Genomic DNA, 16,138 nt, shown 5'->3' with positions numbered 1-16,138 from the left:
TGGGAATGGGCATGGCGGGCGGTGCAGACAGGGGCCGTGTTGGGGGTGGGTAGGGGATGTGTGGGCGGGGCATGGGGCAGGCAGGGCCTCGCGGGTGCTGTGCTGCTACTACTCTCCTGAACAGGGAGCAGACTTAATGGAAAACTCTGAGCCCCAGAAGAAAGGCACTGAATCGATTCACTGAATAATCAATATCCGAACGAAATAGTGCCCGCCCATCTCGTTCAGATAATCGAGATTCCCCTGTAGTTGTATCTCTGTACTGCCTACTGGGATGTTTTCCCACTTTCTTGCAGTCAATATAGTGGTTTCCTGCCTTCTGCAGATAAAAGGGACAAATTTTCCTGCTTTCACACAAACAAAATGGTCACTGTCCTACTTTCTGTAGCCTCAAACATAATGCATGTGTGTTTCCGCGACTTTCCAAATTTGTTTTAATGGCTTAAGTCATGCTGCCAATATTGTGATTTTGATTAGTTATCTGCAATTCTTATTACATTCTTAAATATATTCTAACCATTTCTCCTGTTAGGCTCCATCTTTTTATATATTTTCCCTGCCCTGAGATTTTCCTACTGCTGTGCCTCAGTGTAAATAATATTTATGCCATTGATTTTGCTAATGCAGTTGTGCCTCAGGGCATACACTCCCCATGGTGCATTTCCCATTGTGAACAGTAAGTTACTCCCTCCTTAATTTCTATCTTTCACAGCCTGACCACTTTGTAGTGTTAAAGTTTATCCCCTTGTCTAACAGGGGACTTTAACTTTATTCACAGCCGAACCTCAAATCATGAGTATGGTTTAGATGTGACCTGACAGATTTTAAAATTGTGTAAATCTATATTTGTCCGCACATTATAGACACATGCGACTATTCCAAGGAGTAAATGGTGTAGTGGTAATATCACCGGACTATTAATTAAGAACCCCAAGCTAATGCTCTGGGGTAATCATTCAAATCCCACCATAGCAGCTGGTGCAATTAGAAATCAATAAAAACGCTGGAATTAAAAATTAGCTAGTCCATTTCAAAAAATTAGCTGGTGATCATGTCGCCATTGCCAACTATCACGAAAACACATCTGCTCAAGAATACCCTTTAGGGAAGTAAATCTGCCATCCTTACCCAGTCTGACCTACGTGTGACTCCAGACACACAACTATGTAGTTAACTCTTAAATGTCCTCTGGGCAATCAGGAATGGGCAATAATACAACCATCTTCTCAACAGCAATTAGAGACGGGCAATAAATGTTGGCCAGCCAGCGACGCCCATGACCCATGAGCAAATTTTTAAAATTGCTGGCCAAGCCTGACATGCTCACACCTCATTAAAGAGAAAAACAATTCAATAGTTTATGTGCTCCTGCTTTTTGGAGAGGCCTGAAATAAAAGACATTCACCAATAAATTCAACAAGGATTGCAGGAGGTACATCTTTATGTCAAGGCTGGTAAGAATGTCTAACTCACTGCCCCCTGGAGTGGTTGAGGTGCATTAAAGGGGATTCAAGAAAAACACATGAGGGGCAGAGGGATGGAAGGATGTCAATGGAGTGAGGTGAAGTAAGTGAGAGCAGGCTTGACTAGAGCATAAATGTAGACAATACGGGCCAATTAACCAGTTGTTGCTCCACAAAACAATGGAATTGACTATAATATATTGTATCTCTATGCAAGTCTGTGCAATTACATGGGACACCTGTGGATGTGAGACGTGCTGAATCTCAATGTAACATCCAGCAGCTTTGAGGAGTTCTGTGCTTGGGAAAGGTGTGAGATGCATGCAATTAGTCTTTCTTGAATGGACAACAGCAGTGTCACTCAGAACACTCTCAAAGCAGCTTGTGATGTGCTCCAGTTGATGAGGGCTTGAAAGTGAAAGGTCTCGATTGATCGAGAATCAGTGGGTTTCTCACTCACCGTATATACATCTCCTCTCGGTCAATGTCCTTGTAGAAATTCTGTGGAAGGGAAAAGGGAATAAAGTGAGCATCTTAACAAGTAAAACATGTCAAGCAAGTCAGTCTTTTTCACAGTGGCCCAACTACATCTCTGGAGACAGTGAGGACTGAAGAGTAGATTAGATTCCCTACAGTATGGAAACAGGCCCTTCAGCCAACAAGTCCACACTGATAACCTCCGAAGAGCAATCCACCCAAACCCATCCCCCTACATTCACCCCTCACTAATGCACCTAACACTACAGGCAATTTAGCATGGTCAACTCACCTAACCCGCACATCTTTGGACTGTGGGAGGAAACCGGAGCACCCAGAGGAAACCCACGCAGACACGGGGAGAATGCGCAAACTCCACACAGACAGTTGCCTGAGACGGGAATTGAACCCAGGTCCCTGGTGCTGTGAGGCAGCAGTGCTAACCGCTGAGCCACCGTGCCACCAGATGCTGGAAGGAAAAGCAAGATTTGAAGCTGGAAAACCACATCTGGTCAGACAGCCTTCAGGACAAAGGATTTTGGCCCAAAACCCTTTCCTGCTCCTCAGATGCTGTCTGACTTGCTGTACTTTTCCAGCTTCACACGAACCAAACCTCTCTTTGATCACATGGGTCATTCACCCTGACATTGTGCCCATGAATATGTCCACTTCCCAGGAGGGAAATGAAAACAAAATTCTAGATGGGATCTGAGCACAAAATCCTGATTAAGATTTCAAACGAGTGTTGCTCTGTCTGAGTGCTGCTGCTCAGGTGAGATGTTAGACCAAGGGCTTATCTGTCCATTCAGGTAAATGGAAAGATGCCACAGTCACTGTTTCATAAGGGAACAGAAATTATTTCCCCAGCAAGAAAACTGAAAGAACATCGGATGCTGTAAATCAAAAACAAAAACAGAAGTTGCTGCAAAAGCTCAGCAGGTCTGGCAGCATCACTGGAGAGAAATCAGACTTAATGTTTCGGGTCAACTTCTGAGGAAAGGTCACTCAACCTGAAACATTAACACTGCTTTCTCCCCAGAGCTGCTGAGCTTTTCCAGCAAGTTCCGTTATTTCCCCAGTGCCTTGGACACTCTTTACTCTGCAAACCAAGGTCACTAAGACAGCTATCAGGGGATTTATCTGTTATGGACCAGGCGTTGAGTTTCAGATCAGGGTCAAAAAGTGTGGCGCTTGAAAAGCACAGCAGGTCAGGCAGCATCCGAGAAGCAGGAAAATCGACGTTTCGAGAATAAGTTCTTCATCAGGAATGAAGAGCTTATGCATGAAACAGCAACTCTCCTGCTCCTCGGATGCTGCCTGACCTGCTGTGCTTCTCCAGCACCACACTTTTTGACTCTGATCTCCAGCATCTACAGTCCTCACTTTCTCCTAGTTGTGTTCGGATGCAATGCGATTGATCAAACTATCAGTCTTGAAGCAAAAAGCACCTTATTCATACATCATAGTTAAAATACAACAAAATCTAACAGCATTGTGGAAGACCCCACACACCCCTCACTCAAACTCTTTCCCTCCTGCCATCTGGCAGACGATACCGGAGCATTCGGTCTCTCACGACCAGACTGTGCAACAGTTTCTTCCCCTAAGCCATCAGGCTCCTTAACACAGTATGTTTGGACTCTTTTCCATCTGAAATTCTTTGCATGACTTCAAATTGCTGCTAGAACAATGTCTATTAATTATCATTCTTTTATTACACTGTAATTTGCATGTTTTGCACTTCTAATGCACTTTAAGCCGCCCTGTATATGATCGTGTAGTTTGTGCTGGCCATATAGCACTTGGTCCTGGAGGAACGTTGTCTCGTTTTGTTACTGTATGAGTTGTACATGGTAGAAATGACAAATAAAAACTACTCTACATCTACTCGAAATGAAAGAGCCTAACTCTACTGGAAAATCTAATAGAATAATAGATGATTTAACTACTAAATAGTACTGTTCTAATATACCAACATCCCATCAACATACCCTTGGTAAAGGCAAATTCAGTAAAACAGATTGTCTCACATGCAATTCTAGCAGCAGGTAGAGAACCCCCAGCTTTTAGCTGTAACAGAGAGCAAAATGAGAGCTTTTACATTCAGCTTCAAGATCCCAGAAGCTGCTACTGAAAAACTGAAACCAAAGATCCTGGTTCTGTGGAAGCTTGACCCCACCCATTCTATTGTTCCAAACTTCAAAACGAAAAATCCAAGGCCTCACAAGCTAGTTACTTCATAGGCTTTGAACCAGACTGCTTGGCACCTCTGTCTCAAAACCTCTCTTCAAACAAAAAAAAAGGACAAAATATACCTCTTAAAGCCATCACATAGTGGGAGCTTGCTGTGTATAAATTGGCTGCTGCATTTCTTTTCGATGAGATTCCCTACAATGTGGAAATCGGCCCTTCAGCCCAACAAGTCTACTCTGACCGTCCAAAGAGTAACCCACCCAAACCCATTTCCCTCTGACTAATGCACTTAACACTATGGGAAATTCACCTAATCCGCACATCTTTGGATTGTGGGAGGAAACCAGAGCACCCAGAGGAAATCCACGTTGACACTGGGAGAACGTGCAAATCACTGAGCCATCATGCCACCCAAGGAACAATTACACTTCAAGAGTACTTATTTGGCTACAAAATGGCATGGAATATTCCAAGATCATGAAAAGCAATAAATAAATGCAAGTTACTTATTTATAAACTGTTCTGTGATCTTTGCAAGTGAAGGAGACAATACTTCAATTAAGCTGAGTACCAGAACCTTCAAATTCGGATGAGGGGGAGAAAAATCATGCAGGAGCACCTCCGCTAATTGCTATCGGCAAGGATTCAACTCAGTGCATGGGGCTGGACTATGAAACCTTCCACAGTCGAACTGCCTCACAGCCATGGGTCTCTCTCTCTCTCTCTCTCCAGAACAAATTTGGGCAAAGCACTGAGTGTCCCTTTAAGGAGCCAATTGTTTCGGGGCAGGAAATTGACAAGAAGTCTGAAGAAGAAGTATTACCAGGGCATTTTATCGAACTCTGTGTTCAAATGGCACTTGCTGTGACCTTAACCTGGGGCAACATTCTGGAACATTTCACCCATTGTTTCTTTATTTCAGTGTTGTTGCGCAGTTTCCCACCAATGATGATAGTTCCTCTGCTAAAGCTCTTCGTAAAAGCCACTGAAGAATTTTGTTGTTTTTCTTTCTCCCCTTCTGCCAACGATTGACCTGACAGAGATGTATAGGAGTATGGGGGACATGGATAGGGCAGACAGAAAGTAGGTGTTCCTCTCAACTGAAAGGTCAAAAACAAGTGGATATAATTTTAAAGTGGAAGGCAGGAGCTTTTGAGGGGATTTGAGGAAACATATTTTTCACCCAGAGGGTGGTGAGGGTCTGGAATGCACTGCCTGGGACAGTAGTTGAGGTGGGAAACCTCACAACCTTTAAAAAGAAACTGGCTGAGCACTTGAAGAGTCATAAGAATTAGAACTCCTACAGTGGGGAAACAGTCCCTTTGGCCCAACAAGTCCACAGCACCCCTCAAAAGAGTACCCCACCCAGACCAGACCTTATATTTACCCCTGACTAATGCACCTAACCTACTCATCCCTGAACACGATGGGCAATTTAGTATGGCCAATTCACCTAACCTGCACATCTTTGGACAGTGGGAGGAAACCAGAGCAAACCCATGCAGAATGCACAAAGTCCACACAGACAGTCAGCCAAGGCTTGAATTGAACCCATGTCCCTGGTGCTGTAAGACAGCAGTACTAACCACTGAGCAACTGTGCCACCCATAACATTTGGGGTAGTAGAAACATAGAAGACAGGAGCAGGAAGAGGCCATTCAGCCCTTCGAGCCTGCTCTGCCATTCATCAAGATCATGGCTGATTGTCCAACTCAATAGCCTAATCCTGCTTTCTCCCCATAATCTTTGATCCCATTCTCCCCAAGTGCTATATCTCAACGCCCTCTTGAATACACTCAATGTTTTGGCATCAATGACTTCCTGTGGTAATGAAGCCCACAGGCTCACCCACTCTTTGGGTGAAGAAATGTCTCCTCATCTTCATCTTAAATGGTCCATCCGGAATCCCCAGACCATGATCCATGGTTCTGGACACACCCACTATCAGGAACATCTTCCCTGCATCTACCCTGTATAGTCCTGTTAGAATTTTATAAATCTGTATGAGATCCCCCCCTCATTCATCTGAACTCCAGTGAAAACAATCCTAACCTCATCAATATCTCCTCAAAAATCATTCAAAGCTTGCTACAGCAAAGCAGGATTAATATAGGCATTTTGGGCAGCACAGATTCGATGGACCAAATGGCCTCTTTTGTACTGTATGATTCTATGCTCCTGTGAATGTGATAATTTCTGGAATAGTACGATTATGGAAAAATACAGCTATAAGATTCTGAACCAAAGTTACCCATCAGATTGTTGATCTCCCTCGACTCATCCATTTGTTTTGGATGGAAGCTGCAGTTTATTGAAAATTGTGTTGTGTCTCCTGTACATATAAGGGCCCAGGAATTCTGATCAGTCCTGGCCCTGATTGGATGAAAAATACTCACTGATTTTCAGATGATTTCTACGTTGCAGATTTCTGGTCATGGGCCTTCTCTTATGGACCCTGTCCAGAATCCTTGAAACCAGCCCAATTGAAAACTACTGTCAAAGGACAGGTGTATTAGGTAAATGATTAAGCACCAAGTGGATAAAGGGAATAGGGTGTAAGGAGGCTAAGATGAGTAGATTCCAGGTAGGTGAATGAGGTCAGGTGGGACTAGGGATGTTTGAATTGGAAATGGGAGAAAGTGAGGACCACAGATACTGGAGATCAGAGTTGACAGCATGCTGCTGGAAAAACACAGCGAATCAGGCAGCATCCGAGGAGCAGGAGAATCGACATATTGGGCATAAGCCCTTCAGCAGGAATGAGGCTTGTGGGTCAGGGTTGAGAGATAAATAGGAGGGGGGTGGGGGTGGGGATGGGGGGAGGTAGCTCAGAAACTGATAGGTGGATGGAGGTGAGGGAGGAGGTGATAGGTCGAGGGGAGTGATGGACAGGTACACAGGGTGGTGCCGAGGTGGAGGCTTGGGACTGGGATAATATCTGCCTCTAGCCCCATTAACTTGCCTGATACTAAATCCTTAATGAATGTGATGGTGATGGTATTTAGTTCCGCACTCATGTCCTTCACTATTAATGGAATGTTTGAAGTACCTTCCACCAGAAAGATTGATGCAGAATTTCTGTTTAATTCCTGTTTCCTGATGAAGGGCTTTTGCCCGAAATGTCGATTCTCTTGCTCCTCAGATGCTGCCTGACCTGCTGTGCTTTTCCAACACCATACTCTCCACTCTAATCTCTGGCATCTGCAGTCCTCACTTTTGCCCTGTTTAACTCCTCTGCCATTTGCTTGTTCCTCAAAACATTCTACTCAGATTTATTTTCTAAGGGGACTATGTTCACTTTGACCTCTCTCTTCCTTTCTATATATTTAAAGACGCTCCCATCGTCAGTTGTTATCTTCCTCATTAGTTTACCATCATAGTTTATTTACTCTGTTTTTATCATTTTTTAAATCTCCTGCTTTGCTAGACTGTAAATGTTTCCCAGTCTTTGGGGCTGCCACTGACTTTGGCCTCCTTTTAAGCTGTTTCTTTCAACCACTCCCCTTAACTTCCTTGGATAACCTTAATTGGGTTCCTCTGTACTGGAATGTCTTTTTGCCTCTTTAAATGTCTGCTGCTGCTTCCTTACTTTCGCAAGTCAGTGAGAGCAGGCAGCCCAGGCTGGGACTGGGGGTGGTGAAGTCAAGCCTGGAGCAGTGTGAGGTCCAGCCCTTGTGAGGATTGTGAGCCCAGCATGACCAGGCACTTACAGACTGTGATATTGAGCTGTTTACTGTGTTTTTTTACTTTTTAGTAAGAAGGACTGCAGTGTTTAACTTTTTCACTTTGTTTTCTTCAGTTTTCTACTTTGTACCAAGTGGGTACTTTTGTATCTAAGATGGCACTGTAAGTAGTGGTTTCTAAACTTTTCATTGTACTCATGTGACAATAAACCTAATTCAAAGCCACCCCTACCAATCACGGTTTGTCAGTGGTTAGCACTGCTGCCTCACAGCGCCAGAGACCTGGGTTCAATTCCAGCCTTGGGCGACTGTCTGTGTGGAATTTGTACACTCTCCCTGTGTCTGTGTGGTTTCCTCTGGTTTCCTCCTACAGTCCAAAGATTTGCAGGTTAGGTGGATTGACCATGCCAATTTTCCTGTGGTGTCCAGGGATATGTGGGTTAGCCATGGGAAACGCAGAGTTACAGGGATAAGGTAGGGAGGTAAGTCTGGGTGACATACTCTGTGGAGAGTCAGTGTGTGGACTTGTTGGGCTGAATAATCTGTTTCCACACTGTGGGGATTCAATGACCATATCCACTCAGGTTACTTTAGCCAATTATATCCTCATTTCATTGTGACTCCCTTTAAGTGAAACACGGTTGTTTCTCACCTAAATTTCTCACTCTCAAACAGAGTAATAAATTCCATCATGTTATGATTACTGCTTCTGAGGGCATATTTTGCTCAGAGGTCATTTATTAAATCTGCCTCATTATTGCATATCAGATCCAAGATAGCCTACTCCCATGATGTAATGCTCGGGGATACTATCCCTCACGCAGTCTATGAATTTGTTGCTGCAGCCATTCTTTCAACTTTGATTGACCCAATCAACATGAATATTAAAGTCAGGCCATAATTGTTGCTCTATTATTTGTATATGCTTCCATTATTTGCTGTTTTATAGCCTTTTCTACAGAGTGGCTACTGTTTCAGGGTCTGTACACTTTTCTGACTAATGTCTTCCTTTCCTTTTTTTTACATCTGCTCAACTAGACTTTACATTATCTGACCCAAGATCATTACTTACAACACTCCTCCTCTCATTTATTATTAAGAATACAAACCCACCGCCTTTACCATCCCTCCTGTCTCTCCAAAAGCTCAAAAATCCAGAAACATTAAGTCTCAGTTTTGATCTTGCAACCATGTTTTTGTAAGGCTATGAGATCAGATTAATTTATTTCAATTTGCATCATCAGTTCGTCTGCCTTATCCCAAATACTGCCTTCATGATGCACGGTGGCTCAGTGGTTGGCACTGCTTCCTCACAGCACCAGGGTCCCAGGTTCAACCTCAGTCTTGGGTGACTGTCGGTGTGGAGTTTGCACATTCTCCCTGTGTCTGAGTTTCCTCCCACAATCCAAAGATGTGCAGGTTAGGTGAATTGGCCATGCAAAGTTGCCCCATAGCATTAGGTCAATTAGTCAGAGAGAAATGGGTCTGGGTGGGTTACGCTTTGGAGGGTCGGTGTGGACTGGTTGGGCCAAAGGGCCTGTCTCCACACTGTAGGGAATCTTATATATAAAAAATAAAATCTTTAAGCTTGTTTTATCATTGAATTTCCCTACTTTCCTATGGCTTCTTGGTATAATATGACATTCTCACATCCTGTGCCTTCCTTTAATTTTCTGGGAACAAACCACACAATCACTAACCGGTAATCCTACCTTCTCCTTTACCTTTGATACTGCCCCAGTTATGCAATTTGGCAGGACTCTGGACCCACCATGATCTATATCACATGGTTCATGCTGCAGTTGGCACACTCAAATGGTCAGTCTATAAATGGTGGCAAATTGACAGGCATGATCTCTTCAGGTGGACTGAACATGCTGAATATTGCGTTCATTGTCAGTTTACCACTGACAAACTTTAACTGTCCTTTAGCTGACAATTGGAAATTTAGAAAAGTAGTCAGTGACTAGGAGCAAATAGTATTGTGAAAGAAAAATCTCATGCTTTTGAATGAAAGGTATGATGGAATGTTATGAGATTGTCGAGATTCTCTGCCTTACTGTGATCCTGGCATGATGCACACATTCCCACTGTCGTCTTGATGCCATTGTTGATCCCTGACGAATACACAGTATCCAATAGAAAGTTCTTGTTCACTCTAAGTATTATTATATCATTGGTATAGCTGGCCTGGCAAAGGACTTGACTTTAAAGCACTTGTCTCCCTTTAAATATTACAGCACCTAAGATGTCTAGGTCACCTCCATCTTCCTAAAGGCAATTGAGAATGTTTGACACCTCTTGTAACCTTTTATGAGAACTGTCCATCATGACTTCAGTCATGAATCATTAGCTGGAGACTCCTGACTCTTGATTTCACTTGGCTGAAATAAAATGCATCTTTCAATCTTAAGCATATCTTCTACCTTGATTTTCATACCATCTAATTTTAAATCCAAAGAAAATTCTACCTTGTTACTCAGATTCTATCATCTGTAGAGTGCACCCAAGATAATTATTTTGATACCAGGTTCATGAATAAATAATCTCCATGATAAACTACACTAAAAGCATTCCAAAATCACCGAATAAACAAGTGTCAATAAGAGGAGAGGAAATTGAAATAATAACTTATCATCAGAGAAAATATACTGAGGAAACTAATGGGACTAAAAGGCAAAAGTGCCTTAGATTTGATGGGATACATCCTCGGATATTAAATGAAGTAACAACAATGGCATCAAGAAGACAGTGGGAACGTGTGCATCATGCCAGAATCACAGAAAGGCAGAGAATCTCGACAATCTCATAGAGTATTGTGTACAGTTCTGGTCACCCCATTATAAGAAGGATGTGGAATCTTTGGAAAGGGTGCAGAGGAGATTTACTAGGATGTTGCCTGGTATGGAGGGAAGGTCTCACGAGGAAAGACTGAGGGACTTAAGGCTGTTTTCATTGGAGAGAAGAAGATTGAGAGGTGACTTAATAAAGACATATAAGATAATCAGAGGGTTAGATAGGCCTTTTCCAAGTATGGTGACGGCAAGCACGAGGGGACATAGCTTTAAATTGAGGGATGATAGATATAGGACATATGTCAGAGGTAGATTAGATTAGATTAGATTAGATTACTTACAGTGTGAAAACAGGCCCTTCGGCCCAACAAGTCCACACCGCCCCGCCGAAGCGCAACCCACCCATACCCCTACATTTATCCCTTACCTAACACTACGGATAATTTAGCATGGCCAATTCACCTGACCTGCACATCTTTTGGACTGTGGGAGGAAACCGGAGCACCCGGAGGAAACCCACGCAGACACGGGGAGAACGTGCAAACTCCACACAGTCAGTCGCCTGAGGCGGGAATTGAACCCGGGTCTCTGGCGCTGTGAGGCAGCAGTGCTGACCACTGTGCCACCGTGCCGCCCACCTAAAGAAAGGTAGTTCCTTTACTCAGAGAGTAGTAAGGGTATGGAATGCTTTGCCTGCAACGGTAGTAGATACGCCAAGTTTAAGTACATTTAAGTTGTCATTGGACAAGCATATGGACGTACATGGAATAGTGTAGGTTAGATGGGCTTCAAATTGGTATGACAGGTCGGTGCAACATCGAAGGCCGAAGGGCCTGTATTGCACTGTAATTTAATGTTGTAATGTTCGAATGTTCTAATGTTCTATGTTCTAAAATAATGGATGTACTGATACGTTAATCTTTGAACAATCTTCATAGTGTGGAATAGTCCCAGTGGAAACTTCAGTGTAACACCCTTATTCAAAAAGTGAAGGAGACAAAAATACAGGTACCTATAGGCCAGTTAGCTTTACTTCTATTCCTGGGAAAATGCTAGAATCTATTATAAAGGATGTTATAGCAGAACATTTACAAACGCATAACATATCAAGCAGAGTCAGCATGGCTTCATGAAGGAGGGATCATGTCCAGCAAATGTATTGGAATATTTTGAGGAGGTAACAAGCAGGGTATAAAGAACAAAGAACAATACAGCACAGGAACAGGCCCTTCAATCCTCAAAGCCTGCGCCGACACTTTTTGCCCTTGCATACTAAAACTATCTTCACTTACAGGATCTGTATTCCTCTATTCCCTCCCTATTCAGGTATTCATCCAGGTGCTTCTTGAACACTGTTATTGTGTCTCCTTCCACCACCTCCTCCAGCAGCACATTCCAGGCACTCATCATCCCTTGTGTGAAAATCGTGCCTCACACATCTCTTTTAAACTCTATCCCCCCCACCCTACCTCCTGTGTCCCCACAGTAATTGGATCCTGAGAAAAAGACTCATACTTTCCACTCTATCCATGCCGTTCCCAATCTTACAAATTTCTATCAGGTCAACTCTCAACTTCCTGTGTTCCAGTGAAAACAAACCCAGACTAACCAGAAATCAATGCAATATTCCAAGTGTTGCCAAACTAAAGTTCTATAAAGCTGCAGCATAATTTTTCTACCCTTATACACAATGCCCCTTCCAATGAAGGCAAGCATGTCATAGGCCTTTTTTACTACCTTATCTAACTGCACTGCCACCTTCAGTGATCTGTGTACCTGCACGCCCAGATCTCTCTACATATCAATACTCCTAAGGGTTCTGCCATTCATTGTATGATTTCCACCTGTACTTGACCTTCCAAAACACATCACCTCACATTTGTCTGGATTGAACTCCATCTGCCATTTTTCTGCCCATGCCTCCAACTGATCTATTTCCTGCTGTATCCTCTGACAATGATAAAGGGGACCCAGTAGATGTAATACATTTGGATTTCAATAAGACTTTCAATTAGACATGTGTTGCACAAGGTTAGTTAATAAGATAAGACACCATGATGTTGGGGGTTTATTCGCATGGAGGGAAGATTGGTTCACAAATGGAAGTGAGAGACCTGGCATAAAGGGGGCATTTTCAGGATGGTAACCTGTAACTGAAATATGCCAAAGGATCACTAATGGGGGCACAATTAACACCAGTAAATATTAATGATTTCAATGCTGCTATAGGAAGGGTGTTATTAAACTGAAAAAGTTGCAAAAAGAATGTACAAGGATGTTACCGGTAGTAGAGGGTTTGAGTTAGAAGGAGAGGCTGAATAGGCTGGGAGTTTTTACCTTGGAGGGTAGGAGGCTGAGGCTGACCTTATGAAGGTATATAAAATCATTAGGGACACAGATAAGGTGAACAACCTTGGTATTTTCGCCCCAGGGTAGAGGAGTCTGAAACTAAAGGGCATAGATTTAAGGTGAGAGGGGAGAAGTTTAAAAGAGACAACTTTGTCACACAGAGGGTGATGTGTAAATGGACTGAGCTGCCAGAGGAAGTGGTAGAGGAAGTTACAATTACACCATTAAACAAGCACTTGGACAGGTACAGGGACAGGGAAGGCTTAGAGGGATATGGGCCAAACACAGGCAAATAGGACGAGTTCAGTTTCAAAAACTTGGTCAGTCTGGACAAGTTGGGCTGAAGGATAGTATGACTCTATGACTGAAGTGAATGTACAATTGGCAAGTTTGTAAGTGACATAAAAAATAGCTGGTAAGATAACTCGTGAGGATGACCAAAGCAGAAAGTGCAAGGAAAACTCAGACATCTGAGAAATCTCTGTAGAGGGAAACAGATCTAATACTTTGAGAACAGTGTGATACTTCTTTGGAAGTTACTCAAGCACTTTGTTTATATTCCAGATTACAGCATCGGTAGTATTTTACTTTGAAGTAAGGATGACACCCAGACTTTACAGCACGATACACATCCATTAAGTGAATGGGCAAATGCTTGGCAAATGGAATATAATGTGGGAAGAAGTGGGGTTATGCACTATGGCAGGAAGATAAGCTGAACGTTATTTAAATGGAGAAAGGCAAAGCTTGACAGCACAGAAGAATTTGGGAATTCTCGTGCACAAATCACAAAGTGCAAACATAAAGTTCAGCAGGTAAATGGCAAGGCAATTGGAGCATAGGCCTTTACTTCCAATGGAATGGAGTTTTAAAACTGAAAAGTTTTGCCAGAACAATGTATGTCAGATCACATGAAGAATAGTGTGAACGGCATGGCTCCCCTTATCTAAGGAAAGATATAATGGTGTTGGGAGCAGTCATGGACTCGTACAGCATGGAAGCAGGCCCTCGGTCCAACCAGTGCATGCTGACCAAGTTTCCCAAATTACACTAATCCCACTTGTCTGTGTTGGGCCCATATTTAGGTTGATTTCCAGGTATGGATGGATTTTCTTGTGAAGTGAGCATTGAGTAGGTAAGGTTTGGTTTGGAAAAATGAGAGAAGACATTATTGATGCAAATAAGATTCTTAAGGAACTTGGCAAGGTAGATGTGGAGAGGTTTTTTTCCCCTTTGTGGAAGAATCTAGGACCAGAGGGCATATTCTCTGAATAAAGGGCCGTCCATTTGAAGTCAGAGGAAAGAAGGAATTTCTTCTCTCAGAGGGTAGTGTGTCTGTGGAATTCTTTACCAGAGGCTGTGTCAAGAAGCAAATTCAAGACTGAGATTGACAGATGTTTATACAGCGAGGGAGTCTTAGCTTACGAGAAATAAAATTGGAAATTGAGAATTATCAGATCAGCCATAATCTCTCTTGATGGCGAAGGAGACTTGATAGGCCACACAGTCCATTTCTGCTCCAATGTGTTATAGTCTTGATCACCTGATTTTCAAAAACTCACTTCTGCTTCTCCATCAAAATATAAAATACTTTCACAAGCCAAGGTTCACTGCCTGTCTTCTGGCTATGAGTCGTAGCAAAATTATCAAAAATTCAATGCATTGCTGAGCATGGTGGACTCTGAAGAACTCTCTGAGAAGCCAGTAAAATCACACTTAATAAATAAAGAGGGCCATTTTCTACAAACATACTTCCTATATAAAAGAAAAAATATCTTTAATTCTTTGAAGGGGGTTGTTTTAGATGTCAGCCATAACTTCATGGGTACCACTTTTGCTTCTGACAGAGAAGATTACACATTTACACCCTACTCTTCCCTCACACATAATTCAGTCTGACATGCCCAGTGCTGTACACACTGTGCAGTATGGAGGCATCATTTACAGATTAGACATTAAACTGAAGGCCTGCTTACAATGGATGTAAATGATCCCATGATACTGCTACAGAACATGTACAGCAGAATTCTCCAAAGTATTTACGGGCAATCTCTCAACCATCATCACAAAAAAATCAGATCATTTGGTCATGATCATGTTGTCACGTGGAAATTTGCTTTTTATATTCGAACGCTGATCACAGCTTAAAAGTACTTCTTTTTATCGACTGCAATGTATTTTGGGAGATCCTGAGGTCATGAAGAGTAAGTCTCTCCACTACTCTCCCCCATAATGTGCAGATTAGGTGGGTTAACCATGGTAAATGTGGTATTATGGGAATAGAGTGCTCTTTGAAAGATTGGTACAGGCACAGTGGGTCAAATAGAACATAAGAATATAAGAACCAGGAGCAGGAGAAGGCCATCTGGCCCCTCGAGTCTGCTCCAATATTGAATAAGATCATAGCTGATCTTTTCGTGGACTCAGCTCCACTCACCTACCCGTTTACCATAACCCTTAATTCTTTTACTGTTCAAAAATCTGTCTAACTTTGCCTGAAAAACATTCAACGATGAAGCCTCAACTGCTTCACTGGGGCAGGGAATTTCACAAATTCACAACCCTTTGGGTGAAAAACTTCCTCCTCAACTCAGTCCGAAATCGGCTCCCCACTTATTTTGAGTCTATGCCCCCTTGTTCTAGTTTCACCCCCCCCCCGCTTCTAGCTTATTTATTTCCTTCATAATTTTATGTGTTCTATAAGATGCCCCCGATTCTTCTAATTTCCAAAGAGTATACAGCCAGTCTGTTCAATCTCTCCTCATAAGTCAACCCTCTCAAGGCCAGAATCAACCTAATGAGCCTTCTCTGCACCTTTCCAGTGCCAGTACCTCCTTTTTCCAGTAAGGAGACTAAACCTGTACTCCATCAGCATTCCATGACTTTTCCCTCTGCTTGACTTTCAGAGATGGCACACCAGACTATTGAGGATTTGACAGCACATGCCTTCACCATCAGCTCATCAAAACCCAATATTCACTGGATGAGTAAACTGGGCAAATACATTATCCTGAAACATTTCTGACATCTTCCTAACTTGGTGACTGTCATCAGTTGTATCAATGCCTACCTTACTGCTACAACAAGCACCTTCTCCTGTCACTGCAGGAATTGCAAAACCTGCACCCACACCTCCTCCCTCACCTCCATCCAAGGCCCCAAAGGACCCTTCCACATC

General features: G+C 42.9%; 1 protein-coding gene across 1 annotated transcript in view; it reads right to left on the bottom strand.

The window, feature by feature from the left end:
• The window catches only part of LOC122553785 (dedicator of cytokinesis protein 2-like), a 1,227,980-nt gene that overhangs the window by 190,243 nt on the left and 1,021,599 nt on the right, over positions 1-16,138 (bottom strand). Inside the window, exon 36 of the mRNA XM_043698147.1 lies at positions 1,924-1,964. Within this exon, the coding sequence (XP_043554082.1) occupies positions 1,924-1,964 (41 nt within the window). The remainder of the gene's footprint in view (positions 1-1,923; positions 1,965-16,138) is intronic.

The sequence above is a fragment of the Chiloscyllium plagiosum genome, chromosome 1 (assembly GCF_004010195.1).
Source record: "Chiloscyllium plagiosum isolate BGI_BamShark_2017 chromosome 1, ASM401019v2, whole genome shotgun sequence".
Lineage (NCBI taxonomy): Eukaryota > Metazoa > Chordata > Chondrichthyes > Orectolobiformes > Hemiscylliidae > Chiloscyllium > Chiloscyllium plagiosum.
This window is presented reverse-complemented; position numbering and strand designations above follow the sequence as displayed.